This window comes from Hyperoodon ampullatus (genome assembly GCF_949752795.1).
Source record: "Hyperoodon ampullatus genome assembly, chromosome: 4".
NCBI classification, from domain to species: domain Eukaryota; kingdom Metazoa; phylum Chordata; class Mammalia; order Artiodactyla; family Ziphiidae; genus Hyperoodon; species Hyperoodon ampullatus.
The window spans coordinates 164,035,575-164,059,124 of NC_136917.1; the positions used below are offsets into that span (position 1 = coordinate 164,035,575).

The 23,550-nt window shown below is 42.3% G+C and overlaps 1 protein-coding gene across 1 annotated transcript in view; it reads right to left on the reverse strand.

The window, feature by feature from the left end:
• The window catches only part of TRIO (trio Rho guanine nucleotide exchange factor), a gene marked incomplete at its 5' end in the record, with an annotated part of 376,660 nt that overhangs the window by 211,296 nt on the left and 141,814 nt on the right, over positions 1–23,550 (reverse strand). The window contains 4 exons of the mRNA XM_079704002.1: positions 2,510–2,632; positions 4,514–5,026; positions 7,308–7,500; positions 15,458–15,572. Of these exons, the coding sequence (XP_079560128.1) occupies positions 2,510–2,632; positions 4,514–5,026; positions 7,308–7,500; positions 15,458–15,572 (944 nt within the window). The remainder of the gene's footprint in view (positions 1–2,509; positions 2,633–4,513; positions 5,027–7,307; positions 7,501–15,457; positions 15,573–23,550) is intronic.

Consider the following 23,550-nt stretch of genomic DNA (forward strand, 5'->3'; position numbering starts at 1 on the left):
GAGGGGGTACTTGGTGAGGCTGTGACAGTCAGTCAAGGCCACAATCCATGGGGAACTGGCCTCACTGCCTCATGTGGCATTAATGCTCTAACTAGTGTCCTCTAGGTCAAGAGTGGTGCCTGCCGTTCTCACATGCATTCTCCCTCTCCGGTGACAGGTGGCCACATGCACTAAGTTTTGCTTCCTCTGTATGCTCAAAGAGGAAAATCTACCCAAAAGGTCTGTTGGGAAGAGCGTCAGCAGATGCCCTCTGTTAGAATCCGGAGAAGAGCTGTCCATTTGGATGGCTCCACTGTGGGTCCCACAGAGGGGAGTCCTTCCCACCTTGATGCTATTTCAGGGCCCTGGACTGCTTTCATCCCCTCAAACAGACTGTGCTCCACACGTAGAGTACTGCTCTACGCTTTATGCCTCGTCCATACCTCTGTCACTTACTGCAGGAGGAAGGAACCACGTGGCACACAGCCCAAATGAGTGTGTACACAAGCACGGCAACATACAAGTGTACAGTTCCCTGCGTTAGAAGTACCTCTACCTAGACTCTTACCACCATAGCCTTTAAAAATACCTGTGATAGGAGAATGAGCACGATTGTTGCTGTCCCTTAAAATGCTTTCTTAAAAGATTATCGACTTTGCTTACTGATATCCAGCACTTTCATTTTCTTTGTCAAAAAATGTTGAAAACACTGTAGATAGCACAAGAAAGGGCTGAAGGTTAACAGGCCCCGGTTCTGCATAAATAAGTGTCCTAGACAGATACTGAGGACTCAGGGAGGTGTTCGGAACCAGGGGCTGGCAGGCTTGGAAAGCACTCCCAGTAGCTGTCACCACGCAGGGCACAGGGTTACCACATCCTTTTTGAATTAAATTTTTTACTTAGAGAAGTGATAAAAGTGTATCATAGAAAAACAGAAAATATACTTAAACCTAAAAAAAGTCATCCACACTTTTAAGAGTTTCTTACTATAATATACTAAAAATACTAACAGTATTTTTAATTAGATGATAACATCACTGATAATAACTACCATTTATCAAGTGCTTACTTTGTGTTCAGCACTCTGCTTAGTGTCTTACACATACAGAGTAAGTAAAATAATGTAACACCCTGTTAGGCAGAGATTATCCCCACTTTAGAGATTAGGAAACGGAGGCTCAAAGAGATTAAACAGACTGCAGGAGTCAGAATTAAAAACTTCTACATTCATAGCACACCGCGCCTGTCTTTCACACGTGCTTCCTCTTCTGCTGATTCCTAAATGTGTCATAGTAATGCTGGGGGAGGGAGAGGACCCTTTCTGGTCATTTCTAGTTTTTACAAAATATATTTTAACATTTCTGGTTTTTAAAGTATGTGATATGGTGGGCTGAGTGTGCCTTTCACCATTAGTAGAAGTTTCAGAATATTTTGAAAAATTGATAGGAATTTTTTTAGGAACAAATTCTTCTAAGACACTTCCCCCAGAGGCCCACATTTGCGTTCTCCTCACCTCTCCCCGGGCTGAATCATTTAACCCCAAAATTCTCTTACCTCAAACTCAAGAACAGTATCAAACTTCTGGGATAGTGTCTATTACAAACACTTTATCGCTGAATCTTAGCTTTGAAACTACCTAAAGTGGAGCACTTTGCGGACTGAACTTTAATTAAATGGCATCTTACTGAACTAATTTAAACGAAGACCCCGTCTGCGCATCTTTTCAGTGCTCTTTAACGCACGTGACAAGGCTAAGAGGGTGAATTCTCGTAATTCTGGCTCAAGGTCCACACCAAAACTCTGTCTCTAAGGTGAAAATTTCTAGAATAACTCTCTAGAGAAGTAACCATATACCCTACAGAACAATATATAGCCCTACTGCAGTTATATTAACTCCAAAAATGTAATAAGACCGTTATTTAAAATTCATTGTTGGGTTCTTTTGGGGTGTTTGTTTGCACTGTAGTCTCGCAGCTGTCGAATCACAAGCGGCCCAGGGCATCAAAGGGAGCCAAAGGATTCCAGGCACGGCTGGCGTCCAGACCCGAGTCCTTGCGCTCATCTTGGGAGGAGCGCTCACGTGTGACGGGAGCTGAGGATGCCCCTCAGGTGAGCAGCAGGCTGGCGTATTCCTTCATCGTGAAGGGCAGGCGGCCAGCAAACTGACGCTGGGCTGGTCCGGGAGGCCCGCTCGGCCTCTGAGAAGCTCTTCTGGGCCCCGCGGGCTCCCAGGACGTACAGCGCAGGAGCCAGACTCAAAACCGTGCACGCGGCCCTGGCCAAGTAATTGGTTCGAGTTTCACTGGTTTGTCTGTTTGCTTGTTTTCGCTTTTGTTTGCTTAAAGCTTAAAATGAGCTACGTGAACACTGCTCCCACAGAGAACTTCCCGCCCCTGGAGGTCAGCTGCTGCCCCTGAACTGTCAGAAGCCCCTGCAGGGGCTCCCCGCAGTGTGCTGGGAATGATCTGTGTAAATATCTCCCATTTTATACTTGCACAGGCAGGATACCTCTGTTCCCACAGGATCTTACCATGCAGTTCATGGCAAAGTGGTTGTGCTGTGTCTGAAGCTCCATCGCATGAGGATGGCTGGTCCCAATCTCAGTGTAGCTGTTCAGAAACAGGCCCTTGTTGTGCGTGATCCAGTCAAACATCTACCGGAATGAAGAAAGACAACCTGGAATCACTCCAGAAAAAGAAATGACTGACGCGGCTCCCAGCACGGGACCGAACCAAGAAAGAGCGGCGTCTTTCCTCTGACAACCTCTCAGGCGCCAGGGCCCAGAAGATTCTCGACTTCTAACCAATCAGCAGCTCTGAACTTGAAGGAGCTACAAGAAAATCCTACCTAGCGTGTTCCTTTGACAGATGAAGGACTGAGGGGCAGATAAGTAAAGAGAGGTGTTCAAATCCCCCAGGCTAATTAAAACGCTAATCTTCTGACTCTCAACCCAGTCTCTCTGCTATACTGAACTACATAATGAGGCACACTGCTCTGCAAAAAAAAGACCCGTTAGGTGAAGTTACAAACGTACAGGTTTCTGGATGGGCTTTGCTTTGACCACAGATTACTGACAGCAATTCCAATGACTAAAGGATTATGCTCTTTAGTGCAAGAATTAAAAAAAAAAAAAAATCCCTGTGCAAATGCAAACAATAAAATTTACAGTAAAAATAAAAAGAAATGGGGAAAACTTTAACAATGACGTCTCTCTTAAGATTCAATACAGATGCTACCTGGAAAAGGATGTTAATTTCATCGTTCCCAGGAAAACATTTAAGGAAAAAGAAATGATTCTCAATTAGCACTGCTTCTGTGATGTGAATGTGACTTCCAGGGACAGTCACCCGTTTGTCTAGTAATTGAAAGGAAGATTTTCTAGCGTCTTTGACAAGGCACTGCAGTTGAACCTTGAACAACATGGGTTTGAACTGCACAGGTCTACTCATATGCAGATATTTTTCAACAAATGAGTACCTATATTTTCATTTTACACATCTTTAAATTAACTAAGTGTGGGGAAGAGTTGTGTTCAACTACAGATCACAATATATGGAATCAAAAGAATTAGAGTTGGAGTCCTGATTCTATCCAAACTGTTTCAGCTTGCTGTCCTGGGGTGAGTCATTTATCAATTCCTTTGTCTTGGAGGCAGAGAGAGAGCAGTCTGGATTTTCAACTGCACGAAGCGTCAGCATCCCTACCCCCATGTTATTCAAGGGTCAGCTGTACTTTAAACATAAAGAGAGGTTAAAAGCTTACCAAATGATATTACTGGAAAATAGTGGTGGTTTGTCACCTTTCAAAAGGTCCTTTTATAGCAAAGACTTTTAATGTTTTCTAACTTAAAAAAAAAATTTCCAGTCCATGAAAAAAAATTCAGTGAGCTCAGAGTAAGAGGGATCAATTCACTCATGTTCATGGCTTGCAACGTATTCCTCTAAGTAAGTGTCCTGCTTTCACGTTGCTGAGACAAACAAGAGCTCACTTTGGCCAGTTGGTTGGACTGGAGCACAAAAAGGAAACATGAAACCGTAAGTAATTATTGCCTCTATTTCCCAGAAGCTATTATTTTTAATTCATTACTCGCCTTTTATTGTAAAAACATACTCAATAGTAGATCTGAAGGGTGTTTTCTCACTGGCTTTTATGAGTGGAAGAGCAGTTATTAGAAAGATACTCACATGAACAACTATTGCTTTCAATAATATATCCTACAAAGTTTTCACTCTTTCAATTGAAAATATTCTCATCTATCTCACAGGCATTCTAAACCAAACTACTAGTAATTAGCAACTCTAAGTTTCTAGAAGAGCTCTGCACTGCACAGTGAGTAGCAGTGGAAAGCAGACTGAGGGGAGATCTCTGAACCGACACTGCTGGGCTCCCACCGACGCCATGCGAGGAGCTTACCCTTCCCCAGCCCTTTCATTCTGCCCTTTCTCCTGACCAAACCAGCCTCGGCTGCTGAGACCCAAGGATCCAGGAAGCCTCCCTCCGTGGCGCATTTTAGCGTCCCTCCCCCGCCTTTTACCTTCTCAGCATCCTGTTCAAACAGCCTCAGCTGAAAGCACTGGTCCAGCTTTAGCTTCCTCACGTGCCACATCTGATGCAGGTGCTGCCGCGTTGAGTGCAGCCTGTCCAGCATGGCGGACACCTTGGGTAAGAGGCTCTGCAGGTCTGCGTTGCCTGACCCCGAGTTCTTTTTGGGAAAGCTGTCACTGCTCTGAATCCGCTGCAGCAGCTTCTGTCCCTCTAAATCCAAGTCCTCTATGGGGGCCTTAATCACCTTCTTCTTCAGCTGGGAATGTTCCTCGATCATATTCCGAGCCCCCTCCAAATCCTGAGGCAACTCCTTCTTAGCTAGGATGTCCTGAAGCTCCTCCAGCCGAGACAGCATGTGGGTGGCGTTGCTAATGTAGTCTTCAAAAGCAACTCGGATTTCAATCCATTCTTCATGGTTGTATTCCAGGCAGCCGTCAAATTCGGGCGTTAGCTGAGAAGGGTCAACTACTTTGGTAAGGCCTTCTAAAGAGACCATATTTGTCTTAAGGGGAAAGAAAATCATGTATGAGAAGATGAACCAATCTTATACGGTCTTATCATAATGCAGTTTGCAATGCTTAATCACAGATTTTCAAACTTAAAGCAAGTAATCCATTTATAGAAAATGTCACATACCTTGTTCTGGCCCCATAAAAACAAATGTAAATGAAAGAGGCATTAGTACAGTCAGTGAACGACAAATCCATTAGAGCAACACATATACGTTAGTTGCAATACCCAAAATTATAGAATCATATGAATTTCAGGACAGCTAAAGATATTAGATTTCTTTCCAAGAATGCGGAAATTAACCCACTATCTTAAGCACATTAGAATATGAATGGCTTTCTAAAAATGTAGAAAATACACAAGGGTTATAGCAAGAAAGCTGGCGGAAGCTCTTCTCACAAAGTTGGAGAGAGAGGGAATGCTTCATTCACTGCAATAATATCGGCAGCGATTCTGAGCAGTACAAGTGTTGTATTCAATACATCACCGACTACATTCCAATCTAACAAAGTTTTAGTCAGTTACAACCTGAGCAAGAAATCTCCATCTCATGCTATCAGAAGATGACGCAGAGTTAATATTAGTATTATGCCTCAAGGAAAACATCACTGGGGGTGAGGCAGGTGGGGGGTGTTAAATATGAAGACAAAGGAAAAGGGAAAAGATGTGTGGCCCAGAACCCAAAGATAAAACAGAGAAAGGCTCGTTTAGCCCCACCTCCGTCACCTCCAGCCTTAGAGAAACCTAGAACTGTATCTCTATGCTCTTTGGCATAAGAAATGGCAAAAGGCAGCAGAGCGAGAAAGAGAGGCAGCCCCTCGGCCAGCGGTTTGGTCTGAAGTGTGACTGTCGGTTCCTCCCTGTCTCGTCTGCCCAGACTTTAATAATGTCCACGGAGATGATCGCTTCACAGACAGAAGCTCGTGATAATGTACAGACAAGTTCAATAGAAAAGCCAGGGCAGGAAACTTTTAAAGGCCCGGAGGGAAAGAGCACAATTAGACAAGCAAAAACCTGCATACATTATACCACCACGTCGTTATTTCTGCTTAAAACGTGTATCATTAAATACAACACACTTTACGTTCTGCGTCAAGAGAATAACTAATATAATAGCCAACAAACTGTCCTCCAAAATCACTTCTTCTTGTGTGTGAACATAAAGGCTTACTGGTTTCACCTTTCACCTAAACCTCTTGGGTGTAGTTTCAAATTCAAATTAAAACTAAATTCAGATTTCAGGTTGAAAATCAATACCATGGATTGAGAAATTTTAAAATGCAAGTAATGTACCCGTGAAGAGACACTGAAAAGTGTGTGTAACATGTAACATAAAGCTTAAGAACTAATATTGTGTGGTATGTTTAATACTATTATTGTCGTTAACCTTGAAATGCGTGAATACATTCACTGAAACCTAATGTTTGGGCAAAGTGGCTAGAGGAAGCGATCTATTCGACTAAAAATTATTATAATTTATTGTTAGAAAATACTTAAATTTTATTACAGAATACGGCATGAATCAAGTTTCCAGCTGGCCAGAATACTTTCTCCCCATAATCATCGGATGAAACCAACTGCATCAAAGCCTTGTCAGAACCCTGGTAGCTTAAGGGGGGCAGTTTCCAGGGGAAAGGAGAGTAAGTCAGCGGGCTGAGGTCTGTTTTACACACTATCTGAAAGACAACGACCTTGTCTGCTAGTTGAATCCAGAGCCCCACATAGGTTTTCAAGGAACCTCTCCCTTTTCATAAACGAGAGACCTGATGTGTGAAATATGTGGCACACCGTCCTCTCCAGGACACGATGAAAAGTCAGTCTCTCCCACACATTTTCCTCAGGAAATGTGAAGTTGGGCATTTCTCCCTAACATTCCCTTATTTCCAAGGCTGAGGTAACGATGATGACTCTGAAGCCACCTAAAGCCACTTGCACTGAACAGTAAAGCTGTTTTATCCCGTGAAGTAAAAGGAAACAGGCTTTTCTTTCTAGGAAACACGCCTTACACCCAAGTAGCCCCATTACCCAGAAACAAGAGGCCTGGAACCTAAACCCTCCATGGGCAAAACACCCACTGGGATAAGGCGAGAAACAAGCCTAACTGTGTTATTTTACACAATAACTAATTTTGCATGTCATATGTACGTCAGATGTGCAGTTCTTGTGGAATACGTGGTTTTTAAAAATCTATAACCAGCCTAAAATGATGACGGAAAAGCTTTTAATAAACCACACCTACTGGTTTAGTTGGGCTGGCTACACAGGGAAGTTACCTCAAATTCAAATTTAGAACTGCCAAAATTAGTCCTCTGTTTCTGCCAAAAGTTGTCTGGCTTGATTATCAGTGCAACGTGAATGCAGCAGGGGAAGGACTCTTGTAATATCTTCAGCAGAGGCTTGATGGAGTCCCACTTGGACCCACGCATGTCCACGATCACCGTGAATCCTCGCTTGCAGACTTCTTCACTACAGAGAAAGAGAAGACAGGTTGAAACCACGCAATTCCCACCACTTTTTCTGGTCGGAGTCCTGCTGGGCAAGGCCGATTCTGCTTCCGTCATCCTGCTGCCTGCGGGGCACCTCGCTCCACCCACCGCCTGGCTGGCCAGCACTTGTGCCCAGGGAGCTGGCGGACGAGAGATCATTACAGGAAGAGCTTAGTTCTCACGCGTGGTCCTCACCCTCCCTGGTACCTTAACAGAGTAGACTGACTATTCACGCACAGGGTTCAACCTCAAAAACCTTCCAACTTTTTCTCCTGTGTCCACGGTTTTGCACCTTGCCTTCTCTTTAGGAGAGGAGCAATGACCGTCCTGCCCATCTCTCTGGGCTTTTGTGCGTTCACTGATCACACAGGCTGTCTAGTAACTGTTAGGGCCACTAAACAGCAGGGACAGAGCCCCAGCAGCAGGCGCAGAGCAGTGAACAGCAGTCACGCAGGACTCGGGGGTCACAGGAGCTGAAACCACCCGCACTGGCGTGCAGGTGACGGCAGGAGCTTTTGAATGTCCCAGTTTATTCCCTTTAACTTGTCCCAGGCCCCTGAGCTACCTCAGAAGTTCTCAGGTGTGGTCCACCCACCCCCGGGGATCCTTGGCACCCTTCTGGCGGGGTCTGTGGTGTAAAATCTAGTAATACTGAGACTTGTCTATCTTTTTCAGCTGGTTGCGCCGATGGCGCACAGGCCACGGTGGACACTGCTGGCTCTTAGCCCAAGTCAAGGCAGGGCTAGGAGTCACGTATTCTTCCTCTCCACGTTCTAGCTGTTAAAACAAAACAGCCAGTTTCTCTTAAGAATGTCCTTGACGAAAAAATAAAAATTATTAACTTTATTAAATCTCAACCTCTGAGTACACGGGAAACATACAGAAAGCACATCTGCAGTAAAGAAAAAAACAAAAGTCAGAGTATTCATAAACTTGGGTTAAAAATCCATAGTCTCCCTTCACACTACATACAAAAATAAACTCAAAATGGTTTAAAGACTTAAATGTAAAACATGACACCATAAAACCCCTAGAAGAGAACATAGGCAAAACATTCTCTGACATAAATTGTAGCAATATTTTCTCAGATCAATCTCCCAAGGCAAAAGAAACAAAAGCAAAACGGTGGTGGGATGAACTGGGAGATTGGGATTGACATATGTACACTACTATGTACAAAACAGATAACTAGTGAGGTTCTACTGTATAGCACAGGGAACCCAGTGCTCTGTGGTGACCTAAATGGAAGGAAATCTGGGAGGGAGGAGATATATGTATATTATACGTATGGTTGATTCACTTTGCTGTACAGCAGAAACTAACACAACATTGTAAAGTAACTATACTCCAATAAAAAAAATTTTTTTTAAACCCTAAACAAATGGGACCTAATCCAACTTAAAAGCTTTTGCACAGCAAAGAAAACCATCAAGCAACCGAAAAGATAACCTACAGAATGGGAGAAAAGATTTGCAAATGATGTGACTGACAGGGGTTAATATCCAAAATATACAAACAGCTCATACCACTCAATATCAAAAAAACAAACAACCGAATCAAAAAAAAAAAGACAGAAGACCTAAATAGACATCTCTCCAAAGAAGACGTACAGCTGGCAACAGGCAGATGAAAAGATGCTCAACATCACTAATTATTAGAGAAATGCAAATCAAAACTACAATGAGCTATCACCTCACGCCGGTCAGAACGGCCATTATCAAAAAGTCTACAAATAATAAATGCCTGAGAGGGTGTGGAGAAAAGGGAACCCTCCTACACTGTTGGTGGGAATGTAAACTGGTGCAGCCTCTATGGAGAACAGTATGGAGGTTCCTCTAAAAACTAAAAGTAGAACTACCATACGACCCAGCAATCCCACTCCTGGGCATATATCCAGTGAAAAATGAAAACTTTAATTAAAAAATATACATCTCCCCCAATGTTCGTAACAGCACAATTAACAACAGCCAAGACACGGAAACAACCTGAGTGACCATCAACAGACAAACTGGGTTAAGAAGATGTGGTACATACACACAGTGGAATATTACTCAGCCATAAGAATGAAGGAATGTTGCCATTTGCAGCAACACTGACGGACCTAGAGATCATCCTACTAAGTGAAGTAAGTCAGATAAAAACAAACATTATATGATATCACTTATATGTGGAATCTAAAAATAATACAAATGAATCTATATACCAAACAGAAACAGACGCACAAACATAGAAAACAAATTTATGGTTACCAAAGGGAAGGGGGTTGGGGGAAGGGATAAATTAGGAGTTTGGGATCAGCAGATACAAACTACTATACATAAAACAGATCAGCAACAAAGCTTTACGAGCACAAGGAACTACATTCAATATCTTGTAATAATCAACAATGGAAAGTAATCTGAAAAAAATACACAGAACTGAATAATTTTGCTGTACACCTGAAACTAACACAATATTGTAAAGCGACTGACTACACTTCAAAGATTTTTTAATGGAAAATTTCTAAAAATAAAGTGAGACCATTATAGACAGGAAAAAAAATCCATAGTCTCACCTAAATTTATGTCAAAATTAAAATGAATTTCACACTCTCTCGCATGAGCTTACTCCCCTACCTTCCCCCTTCCCCCGCCTCCCTGCCCTCCCCACTGCCTCACGCGCCATTCTTTTTTTCTTAACTATTTGAAAGCTTTTAATAATTGTTTTTGTACATGAAATAGACAGTTTTCAGATTATTATTATTTCAGCATTTTACTCTTATAGTGATATCTGTTTTTCAAGTAACTGATAGTTTCTACATGTACAGCACTCAAGATTTTCACCCCAAGTTACATCTAGAATATTTATTTATATTTAAAGGTGAATATATTTTTTAATTAATTAATTAATTTGTTTACTTATTTATTTATTATTTTTGGCTGTGTTGGGTCTTCGTTGCTACTCGTGGGCTTTCTCTAGTTGCGACACGCCATTCTTTTCCTTATCTTTTGATTCATACCGGTAGAGTAACGGACACTCCAAGTTCCTAGGACAACTTCATCAGTATAAGAGGCATACTCCCAAAAACATTCCCAAAAAGTCCGTGGGGACAGAGCCTGAGTAGATGGCGGCCCGCAGCCCTAGAAACACAGTCCTGAAAGCCCTAAGGAGAAAACAGACTGATCCAACGAACCGGCTTATCACCCCAGTGTGGAAAGCTGCGAGGAGTGACTGGATTAACTCCTGTACGAATATGAACTGAAAACCAGTTAACACCTAGCTCAACAGTCCTCAGGCCATCACTCCTCCTGTCTCAGGTAGGTCCTGGGCGTGGGTCCAGGGAGTGTCTTCAGGGAGTGTCTCGGGTCACCTTCACAAATCCTTAGAGGTAGCTGGGCACGCCCAGAAATGTTTCCTAAAATCCCCGAGTCACTGAAATTTAGCATTCTGAACTTGCTCGGGTTCTAAAGGAGCTTGCCATCCTGCAAAAGTCCATTCGGTAGAAACTTCTGGGCTCCACAGCGCCTTGGGGCTAGACCTGCCTGAGCAGGGGGATGTCGGAGGTCTGCTGCCCACCTGGGACCTTCTGCTCCAGACTCTCATGTTCTGCTGCCGTACACCAAAGACAGGAGGCTGTCAGGCCGCAGGCTCTGCTGTCGTATGAGCTGTTGTTTGGTGCCCGCGCTTTAAGCATCGGTCTTCCCCTATCAAGGTAAATCCTCTGGCGGCCTTTCTCCTCACACAGCTCTACACAGTGTGCACATAAAACTACAAAGCCCCTCCACTTGACGGGGCTTAGAAGGAATCCTGAATAACTCCAGGCTTAACAAGAGGAACAAGCTGGAGAGAGACACAAGCAAAAGGTGCCCTGAGCTTACACCATTTACAGAAGGATTAACCAGTCACCTGCCTCCGCCATCCAACTAACTGCTCCCACCGGTGACTTCCAAGTAAAGCAAGCAGCACACCAACTGGGCTGGGAGTGCACATCCTGCGCACCCATCTGTCTTTATCAAGTTAAAAGCCACGCGTTATTAAGAAAGCGGTGACTTGCAAACACTACCAAAGCCACAGCTCTATTTCTGAGCGTCTAATGAACAAGCACAGCTGCTGCAGAAGGGCTCCGCACCAGGCTCTTCCTTCAAGGCACTGCTCACTGCGAAGTGCGACTTACTAACCAGGTATTTTAGCAGTTTTACCTAAGAGCCTCATTTTAGCTGGGAGATTTTTTTAAATGTAGATAAAACTAAGGTCCTTTTTCAATTCAGGTCTCTAAAAAAGAGGAACTCTCCTTCCTTCAGTTCCTAGCTGAAGAAGGTCCCTTTTTATATGAATGTTCATGAAGGGATCAACTGAAAAGTTACACATTATGTCACTGGTGACAAAAGACAGTCAGAGTGGTTTATCCATTTAGTTGCTATAAATCATTCTAAAGAAGCCAAAACGTTCTAGAACATAATGAGTATAATTCAAAAGAGCAATAAACACCTAGAGATGCACCAAGACTCACGTGATTATCATTTCTGTGCAGGGGTTCCAATGACACCATGAAGGAGTTCCGGGGCTTCCCTGGTGGTGCAGTGGTTGGGAGTCCGCCTGCCAATGCAGGGGACATGGGTTCCAGCCCTGGTCCGGGAAGATCCCACATGCCTCGGAGCAACTAAGCCCGTGTGCCACAACTCCTGAGCCTGCGCTCTAGAGCCCGCGAGCCATAACTCCTGAAGCCTGCGCGCCTAGAGCCCATACTCTGCAATAAGAGAAGACACCGCAACGAGAAGCCTGTGCACCGCAAAGAGTAGCCCCCGCTCGCCGCAAATAGAGAAAGCCTGCGCACAGCAACAAAGAACCAACAAAGCCAAAAATAAATAAAATAAATTAATTAAAAAAAAAAAAAAAGAAGTTCCGCTGTGACTTTTCTCCTACACATTTAAGGAAAAGGTCCCTTGCAAATTAAGCATATGAAAACCAATCTATTATTCTAATTGTTTGTTTGTTTGTTTTTTAAGGAAGCGAGAGGGGAGGGAAGGTGGCCCAAACAACAGGACTCAAAACTAGTCGCCACTCTCAGATCACGTTATGCTTTAACCCTGAGGGCCACATGTTAAGAGGCAAAGACCATCGGGAGGCCACGCAGAAAAAAACAGACAAGATGATCTGCTTCTCGAACACGTGGCAAAAAGAAAAACAACTGAAGGAAAGTCGAAGAGCAAATACGAAAGATGGACATTACTGTACTACTTCTGAGAGGGCTACCGTGAGTCAGACGCTGTGCTGGGCATGTGCATAAATAATCTCACTTAATACAGTGATCCGAGAAGTACCGATTACTATCACATCTCGTAGATCAGAAAACCCATCAAATTAAGGAACCAGGTCAGCCCGTCTGACTCTGACCCCCAAGCTTTCCCGGATGGCACACTTCTCCAAATCCGGGCACGTGGAGCCCTGTAACTGTCTGGCCGAGGGGCAGCCAGAGGCTACCGTCACATCGCAGAAGACATCGACAGTGGTGGACAGAGAACGGGGTCCCACAGGACACCCTCCCCCTGGCCCTCCCACTGCCCAGGACTGTGTATTTCACTCTGAAACTGTAAAATCAAATTATAGACTCAGAAATAAAGAACAAGCGAACCCACAAGTCCCCAAAACTTCACACACCATTAATCTCCTGACATGATCACTGGTCCCACTGTTTGGCTAAAACCAGAGTGCTCCCACCTCCGCAGGCTCCCTGGAGGCACCGAGGCTCTCTGTCAGTCGCTGTAGGACCTGCGGTGGACCTGGAGAGGACTCTTTTTGTGGCCACTTCTATCTGGACCACTGTGAAACCTTCCTCCACTATCACTTGGCAAACGCATCACTGACATGCAAATTAATCCCATCTCTCTCATTTGCTCATGAACCAAGAACAAGAAACTGGCATTGCCTGTCACCTGAAATTGTAAATACAAAAGCAAATCCAGGCAATGAAACGAACTGACTGTGCTCAGTGCTTGGAGAGTCACTCTACACACTGAAGAATTTGTGAGAGAAATGAGAGAATATCTGGGATTTGCTATATTTTCTTGGGAAAGTAGACAAGATTGGCAGAATCCAATCATCGTTGGAGCTGGATGATGGGCCCATAGGTGTTTGCTTCTCTCTAGTTTTGTTTATACACTCACGATTCCCAGGACAAAGTTTTGTGTGGTTTTTTTTTTAAGTGGGTCATCCAGATGATTCAAAATATACCTGAATCGATTTTTTATGATATCAATGAAAGGAAAAGTAATTTTTTTATATTTATAACCAATATGGATTTCAAAACCAGAAAGCAAGTAGCCAAAGTTATATACAGAATTCCAACGATGTAAATGTTTTCTAAAAGATCACCTGGGTGAAATTCAACTTGTGTTTCATTAAACTATACACCAAGCATCATTGTGGATGGCAGGGATTTGTTTTTTCACATCATCATCTGTATCTCTTTCTTTTTCATCATTAGCACAGCACATGGCACACAGTAAGAGCTCAGTAAGTAGTGGCTGTGAACTATGCTGTTATTTATAAGTGACAGTGAGTAGTAAATTACTTCTAAAATTCTTTCCAACTCTGTGATTTCAACAGCTCAACAGGCCAAGAAAATATCAGAGTAAGAGGAAAGGGAAAACTTTTCCACATATTTAAGCAGGGGCCCATTAATATGTTACTGATGATTTGATGTAATAGCTTTCCCACAAAGGATACCCTACAGAAAAACCCAAGAACTCCCTCTGAAGCTCAGACCATCGACACCAAAGCTGACCTCCCTCAGCCACAGTGAGGATGGGTTGCCAGAGGACAGTGCTGTTTCCCTGGCTGGTGTCGACCCAAAGAGGTCGGGGGAGAGTCACAAGCCGTGCACCGTGGCCGATCCGTTACACTTACCGCAAACTTCAGAATCCATTACGCTGCTGTTGACCATCTTTCATGATTTCCTTGTGTAACATGTTCCTTACGTTTACTCGTTAGCCTATATTATGACCGAGTGTCCTTTTTCACGCGCTCGTTTAGTCTCCTAGGAAGTCCCTCTTCACTGGCGCACAGCAGCCATGCCCTGCTTTAGCACACCCCTTTCTGGGGTGAGAGTACCTCTTCCTCACAGGGGGTCCCGCTCCGACCCCCGGTACACAGCCACCTCTTATGCCAGGCCTGGCTGTATGCTTGGATTATAGCAGGGCAGTACTTTGTTTTCCAAAAATTAATCTTAACCATTAAATGGAGGTGTTAATGTGGGAGGCAGGGGAGGGTTTCGTCTCCCAGCTGTCGGCTCGCTCTGTAGGTAAAACCTCAGTAACATGTTTCTAGAGCAGAAGCAAACATGCTAGACTCCTCAAGTATACACACTGGCCAACTGCTGTTAACTGTTCCTCACTTCAGGGGTCTCCAGAAAATAAAGCCTTGCCTACTCCTTGTGTTCCTCGGCGTCTACGCTAAAAATCCCCCTGGCTGTCACTAGCGGGTCGCAGATTGAATGAGAGCTCCCAAGCTCCATGTCCTGGCACATTAGCTGCTAGGGATTCTGGATGCCCTGCAAAGTTCACGCTACACATCAACCAAATACTTCCCAAGAACTGAAGCGCAGCACAGAGCCAGAAAGGTCCTCGCGGAAACCACACTCCACTGGTGAGCCTCCGGCCCGCCGGGTCTCGGTTATCAGGATCGTCTCTGCTTTAGCTCCGCCTCGGACACCACAACCTAAGGCCCGGGCCCGTGGCCAAGCCACCCCCATCGCCACCACACAAGGCTGCTCACTCGATACACCACCCTTCTCAGCCCCGCGCCCAGGAGGGTCACAAAAGGAAAACAAGGAGAAAGACCATGATTTTAACTTGACAGCACTTTGCTTAGAATCCAGGCTCCTGTGGGCTGTTTTCTGGGGAGTGTGTGCAGCACTGCACCTCTGGGACGGGGACCAGCCACGACCACGCGGGACTCACCTGGGGATACAGGCCAGGTAGGAAATGAGCCTCCGGAGGTCCTCCTGCCGTATCCTGTCATGATTGCTGCGGGCCGGGAAGGTTAGGATGGGACCCCCGCGCTTATCTCTGCCACCTGGAAACAAACGTGGAAGAGGCTCAGACAGAAACAAGAGGAAACAGGACTCTATGGGCCACTGGGCGCCCAGCATCGCAGCCCACCCACCCACTCTCGCGAAGCTGTGCCCCCAACCCTCCTGGCCCGGCAGGACCCCATGAAAGGCTGGCGCCCCTGGCTCCCCTGAGACAGGCGGCAATGACATCCCTCCCAGGATGCCAGTGACGAAGTCTGAGTTTTGCACACCACATGGAAGTATCACAGAAGGCCTTGGCTCTTTCTTCCAGTGTTTGTTCCCTCCTTTATTCAGTTCCATGTTTGGAGAGAAAAAACGGTTTCATGTATATGTGCTTCCATCACCTTAAACTCCCACCTCCAGGGACTTCCCTGGTGGCACAGTGGATAAGACTGCGCTCCCAATGCAAGGGGCCCAGGTTTGATCCCTGGTCAGTGAACTAAATCCCACATTCATGCCACAAGTAAGGAGCTTGCCGGCCACAACTAAGGAGCCCAAGTGCTGCAACTATGACCCAGCGCAACCAAATAAATATTAAAAAAAAAAAAAAAAAAACACCTCCTCACGCCCTCTCTTTCTCCCTTTCTCTGGCTCCCTCTCTCTCTCTCCTCCACACTGTCCCCCCTCCTTCCCTCCCCGGCACTCTCAGCTCTCTCTTTGCTACCAACCAAATTGGGCTTTAACTCATGAAAGGGGAAAGGCAGGAATGTTCTTCAAACTCTGCACTGATGGCTACTTTATATAATCTGGGATCCAGGGCGCCTTCCCCTCTCAAGGGCAGTACCTGACCCCTGTGGTCAAGCTTCCCCACTCTCTCACACAAAGCCACACACACACAAAAGAAAAAAAGAGAGAGAGACGGAGAGATTGGCACACAAGAATTTTCAAATAGAACTAAATTAGCTTAAGAACTTTAGAAATATTACATTACACACTAAGCACAAATCTCACGTGACTGACCTTTGACAGGAAGGCAGAAACGCTTCTCATGAACATGTATACAATCCTAAGGAAGTCTGCTGGGTATCACTGAACATTTCTGGTGAAACTACTATATTTTATTACTTCTATTAGGGTTTTCAGAAAAGAACACAGAGAAAGAAAATTTTGTTTTCCCAAGTGTATGCTTCATTTAGTTTTACAGCTCTGGTCATCTCTTTCTAGAAGTACAGCAATAAGATCTCAAAATTCAAGCCACAACATGAAACAATTATTTTCTCATCTTAATTATTTACCTTGTCAGCAGAGGTAAATGAAAAAGCAAGCCCCCACCCCCCAAAAATAGCAAGCAAGCAAACAAACAGAAAACCAAATTCTTTACTTTTAGAATACCAAAAACATATTCAGCAGAAGATGTTGGCATTTTAAAAACACATTTTTACCAACATGGGTCTTTACCATGTCCTAGAATGATTAACAATTCCTCTAAACAGTAATGAAACTAAATGCTGATTCTGAACACTTAAACTGACCCACATGTACTGTTAAGTTACGAAGCCCAGGAAGACGTTAAATTATTTATAAATCCAGTAACGCAGGTATTAAATAGGAACAACACTACATCACAGCTGACACACGCTAGGTATGGCATCGAGTGCTTGACACATGCGTTCTGATCTGATCATCACAATGATCCTGCCAGGAGATTTCCTCACACCGGCTTTATCATGAAAGATACTGAGGCTCAAAGAGCTTATATAAAAACAAAGGGACCATGCCAGCATGTCACAACTGGGCCCTTCGCCCTGATGAGAACTTGCATAATTTTTCAAACTAGTGGCTTTACTTCTTTCTAAATAATAAAAATATCAAAAGGAATGAAACGTACTATTAAAAGTGAGAAGCAGTAAATTTTTTTTAATTTAGATTTCAAACAGTAATAATTTACCATTTTAATATACATCATTGGAGATCTACTTATTTGTAAATAGCCTATTACTCATTTGGAAAAATAAACCAGTGGACAATATTTTTCTATTGTGCTTTTCAGAACCATTTTGTCTCATTACTCCTGTTTTAGCTGAAGAATTGTATTATGTGTGGAGAGTAAAAAACTTAAACACTGAAAACACTAAAGAGTGAGAAGCAGTATTGTTGTAAATGGTAGAATGACATTATGAAGTAATCTTCTAAAATACCAGACAGTAATTTTAGGGAAAAATCATTAGCTCCAGTTTTTTTGGAATACCTCTTGTCCCCGAGATACGACCAGTAACAACTGCAGTATTTTTTACTTCCCAACATCTTTCATTCCTTTCAAAACAGAATCCATCTCCTTGATCAAAAATATAAGAGAGACCTTCAGGACGGCAGAGGAGTAAGACATGGAGATCACCATCCTCCCCACAAATACATCAGAAATACATCTATATGTGGAACATCTCACACAGAACACCTACTGAATGCTGGCAGAAGACCTCAGACTTCCCAAAAGATATATACTTTCTTTTCCTTTTTCTCTTTTTGTGAGTGTGTATGTGTATGCTTCTTGGTGTGATTCTGTCTGCACAGTTCTGCTTTTACCATTTGTCGAGGGTTCTATCTGTCCGTTTTTTTTTCTTTTTACTTTTTTTATTTTTAATAATGTTTTTAATTTTTTATCTTAAAAACTTTATTTCATTTTATTTTAGTTTTTTCTTTCTTTCTTTTTTTCTTTCTCCCTTTTCTTCTGAGCCATGTGGCTGACAGGGTCTTGGTGCTCCAGCCCGGTGTCAAGCCTGAGTCTCTGAGGTGGGAGAGCCAAGGTAGGACATTGGTCCACCAGAGACCTCCTGGCTCCACATAATAGCAAATGGCGAAAGCTCTCCCAGAGATCTCCATCTCAACGCTAAGACCCAGCTCCACTCAACAGCCAGCAAGCTACAGTGCTGGACACACTATACCAAACAAATAGCAAGACAGGAACACAAACCCACCCATTAGCAGAGAGGCTGCCTAAAATCATAATAAGGTCACAGAAACCCCCAAACCACCAATGGACATGGTCCTGCTCACCAGAAAGACAAGATCTAGCCTCATCCACCAGAACACAGGCATTAGTCCCCTCCACCAGGAAGCCTACACAACCCACTGAACCAACCTCAGCCACTGGGGGCAGACACCAAAAACAATGGGAACTACGAACCTGCAGCCTGCGAAAACCAGACCCCAAACACAGTAAGTTAAGGAAAATGAGAAGACAGATAAATACAGAGCAGATGAAGCAGCAAGGTAAAAAGCCCAACAGACCAAACGAATGAAGAGGAAATAGGCAGTCTACCTGAAAAAGACTCCAGAGTAATGAGAGTAAAGATGATACAAATCTTGGAAACAGAATGGAAAAAATACAAGAAACGTTTAACAAGGACTTAGAAGAACTAAAGAGCAAACAAACAATGATGAACAACACAATAAATGAAATTTAAAATTCTCTAGAAGGAATCAATAGCAGAATAACTGAGGCAGAATAACGGATAAGTGACCTGGAAGATAAAATAGTGGAAATAACTACCACAGAGCAGAATATAGAAAAAAGAATGAGAAGAATTGAAGACAGTCTCAGAGACCTAAACACTAAACGCACCAACATTTGAATTATAGGGGTCCCAGAAAAAGAAGAGAAAAAGAAAGGGTCTGAGAAAGTATTTGAGGAGATTATAGTTGAAAACTTCCCTAACATGGGAAAGGAAATAGTCACCCAATTCCAGGAAGCACAGAGGATATCCAAACAGGATAAACCCTAGGAAAAACACACCAAGACACATATTAATCAAACTAACAAAAATTAAACACAAAGAAAAAAATATTAAAAGCAGCAAGGGAAAAACAAAAAATAACATACAAAGGAATCCCCATAAGGTTATCAGCTGATTTTTCAGCAGAAACTCAGCAGGCCAGAAGGGAGTGGCAGGATAAAGTGATGAAAGAGAAAAACCTACAACCAAGATTACTCTACCCAGCAAGGATCTCATTAAGATTTGACGGAGAAATTAAAACCTTTACAGACAAGAAGAAGTTAAGAGAATTCAGCACCACCAAACCAGCTTTACAACAAATGCTAAAGAAACTTCCCTAGGTGGGAAACACAAGAGAAGGAAAACACCCACAATAACAAACCCAAATCAATTAAGAAAATGGTAATGGGAACATACATATCGATAATTACCTTAAATGTAAATGAATTAAATGCTCCAACCAAAAGACACAGACTGGCTGAATGGATACAAAAACAAGACACGTATATATGCTGTCTACAAGAGAGGCAATTCAGACATAGGGACACAAACAGACTGAAAGTGAGGGGATGGAAAAAGATATTCCATGCAAATGGAAATCAAAAGAAAGCTGGAGTGGCAATCCTCATATCAGAAAAAACAGATTTTAAAATAAAGACTATTACAAGAGACAAAGAAGGACATTACATAATGATCAAGGGATCAATCCAAGGAGAAGATATAACTGTAAATATTTATGCACCCAACATAGGAGCACCTCAATACTAAGGCAAATGCTAACAGCCATAAAAGGGGAAATAGACAGTAACACAATCATATTACGGGACTTTAACACCCACTTTTACCAATGGACAGATCATCCAAAATGAAAATATATAAGGAAACACAAGCTTTAAATGATACATTAAACATGATAGACTTAATTTATATTTATAGGACATTCCATCCGAAAACAACAGAATACACTTTCTTCTCAAGTGCTCATGGAACATTCTCCAGGATAGATCGTATCTTGGGTCACAAATCAAGCCTTGGTAAATTTAAGAAAACTGAAATTGTATCAAGTATCTTTTCCAACCACAACACTATGAGACTAGATATCAATTACAGGGAAAAAATGTGTAAAAAATACTAACACATGGAGGCTAAACAATACACTACTAAATAACCAAGATATCACTGAGGAAATCAAAGAGGAAATCAAAAAATACCTAGAAACAAATGACAATGGAGACACGACGACCCAAAACCTATGGGATTCAGCAAAAGCAGTTCTGAGAGGGAAGTTTATAGCAATACAATCCTACCTTAGGAAACAGGAAACATCTCGAATAAACAACCTAACCTTGCACCTAAAGCAATTAGAGAAAGAAGAACAAAAAAACCACAAAGTTAGCAGAAGGAAAGAAATCATAAAAATCAGATCAGAAATAAATGAAAAAGAAATGAAGGAAATGATAGCAAAGATTAATAAAACTAAAAGCTGGTTCTTTGAGAAGATAAACAAAATTGATAAACGATTAGCCAGACTCATCAAGAAAAAAAGAGAGAAGACTCAAATCAATAGAATTAGAAATGAAAAAGGAGAAGTAACAACTGACACTGCAGAAATACAAAGGATCATGAGAGATTACTACAAGCAACTATATGCCAATAAAATGGACAACCTGGAAGAAATGGACAAATTCTTAGAAAAGCACAACCTTCAGAGACTGAACCAGGAAGAAACAGAAAATAAAAACAGACGAATCACAGGCACTGAAATTGAGACTGTGATTAAAAATCTTCCAACAAACAAAAGCCCAGGACCAGAGGGATTCACAGGCAAATTCTATCAAACATTTAGAGAAGAGCTAACACCTATCCTTCTCAAACTCTTCCAAAATATAGCAGAGGAAGAAACACTCCCAAACTCATTCTATGAGGCCACCATCACCCTGATACCAAAACCAGACAAAGATATCACAAAGAAAGAAAACTACAGGCCAATATCACTGATGAACACAGATGCAAAAATCCTCAACAAAATACTAGCAAACAGAATCCAACAGCACATCAAAAGGATCATACACCATGATCAAGTGGGTTTTATCCCAGGAATGCAAGGATTCTTCAATATACGCAAATCAGTGTGATAAACCATATTAACAAATTGAAGGAGAAACACCATATGATCATCTCAATAGATGCAGAAAAAGCTTTCAACAAAATTCAACACTAATGTATGATAAAGACCCTCCAGAAAGTAAGCATAGAGGGAACTTACCTCAACATACTAAAGGCTATATATGACAAATCCACAGCCAACATTGTTCTCAATGGTGAAAAACTGAAACCATTTCCTCTAAGATCAAGAACAAGACAAGGTTGTCCACTCTCACCACTATTATTCAGCACAGTTTTGAAAGTTTTAGCCACAGCAATCAGAGAAGAAAAAGAAATAACAGGAATCCAAATCGCCAAAGAAGAAGTAAAACTGTCACTGTTTGCAGATGACATGATACTATACATAGAGAATCCTAAAGATGCTACCAGAAAACTACTAGAGCTAATCAATGAATTTGGTAAAGTAGCAGGATACAAAATTAATGCACAGCAATCTCTTGCATTCCTATACACTAATGACGAAAAATCAGAAATAGAAATTAAGGAAATACTCCCATTTACCATTGCAACAAAAAGAAAAAAATACATAGGAATAAACCTACCTAAGGAGACAAAAGACCTGTATACAGAAAACTATAAGACACTGATGAAAGAAATTAAAGATGATACCAACAGATGGAGAGATATACCATGTTCTTGGATTGGAAGAAACAACACTGTGAAAATGACTATACTACGCAAAGCAATCTACAGATTCAGTGCAATCCCTACCAAACTACCAATGGCATTTTTCACAGAACTAGAACAAAAAATTTCACAATTTGTATGGAAACACAAAAGACCCCGAATAGCCAAAGCCATCTTTAGAAAGAAAAACGAACCTGGAGGAATTAGGCTCCCGTGCTTTAGACTATACTACAAAGCTACAGCAATCAAGATAGTGTGGTACTGGCACAGAAACAGAAATATAGATCAATGGAACAGGATAGAAAGCCCAGAGATAAACCCACTCACATATGGTCACCTTATCTTTGATAAAGGAGGCAAGAATATACAATGGAGAAAAGACAGCCTCTTCAATAAGTGGTGCTGGTTAAACTGGACAGGGACATGTAAGAAAATGAAATTAGAACACTCCCTAACACCATACGCAAAAATAAACTCAAACTGGATTAAAGACCTAAATGTAAGGCCAGACACTAACAAACTCTTAGAGGAAAACATAGGCAGAACACTCTATGACATAAACCACAGCAAGATCCTTTTGGACCCACCTCCTAGAGAAATGGAAACAAAAACAAAAATAAACAAATGGGACCTAATGAAACTTCAAAGCTTTTGCACAGCAAAGGAAACCATAAACAAGACGAAAGGACAACCCTCAGAATGGGAGTAAATATTTGCAAATGAAGCAACTGACAAAGGATTAATCTCCAAAATTTACAAGCAGCTCATGCAGCTCAAAATCAAAAAAACAAACAATCCAAAAATGGGCAGAAGACCTAAATAGACATTTCTCCAAAGAAGATATACAGATTGCCATGAAAGGATGCACACATCACTAATCCTTAGAGAAATGCAAATCAAACCTACAATGAGGTATCACCTCACACCAGTCAGAATGGCCATCATCAAAAATCTACAAACAATAAATGCTGGAGAGGGTGTGGAGAAAAGGGAACCCTCCTGCACTGTTGGTGGGAATGTAAAATGATACAGCCACTATGGAGAACAGTATGGAGATTCCTTAAAAAACTAAAAATAGAACTACCATATGACACAGCAATCCCACTACTGGGCATATACCCTGAGAAAACCATAATTCAAAAAGAGTCATGTACCACAATGTTCAATGCAGCTCTACTTACAATAGCCAGGACATGGAAGCAACCTAAGTGTCCATCGACAGATGAATGGATAAAGAAGATGTGGCACATATATACAATGGAACATTACTTAGCCATAAAAAGAAACGAAACTGAGTTATTTGTAGTGAGGTGGATGGACCTAGAGTCTGTCATACAGAGTGAAGTAAGTTAGAAAGAGAAAAATAAATACCGTATGCTAACACACATATATGGAATCTAAAAAAGAAAAAAAAAATGGCTCTGAGGAACCCAGGAATAAAGACACAGACATAGAGAATGGACTTGAGGACACG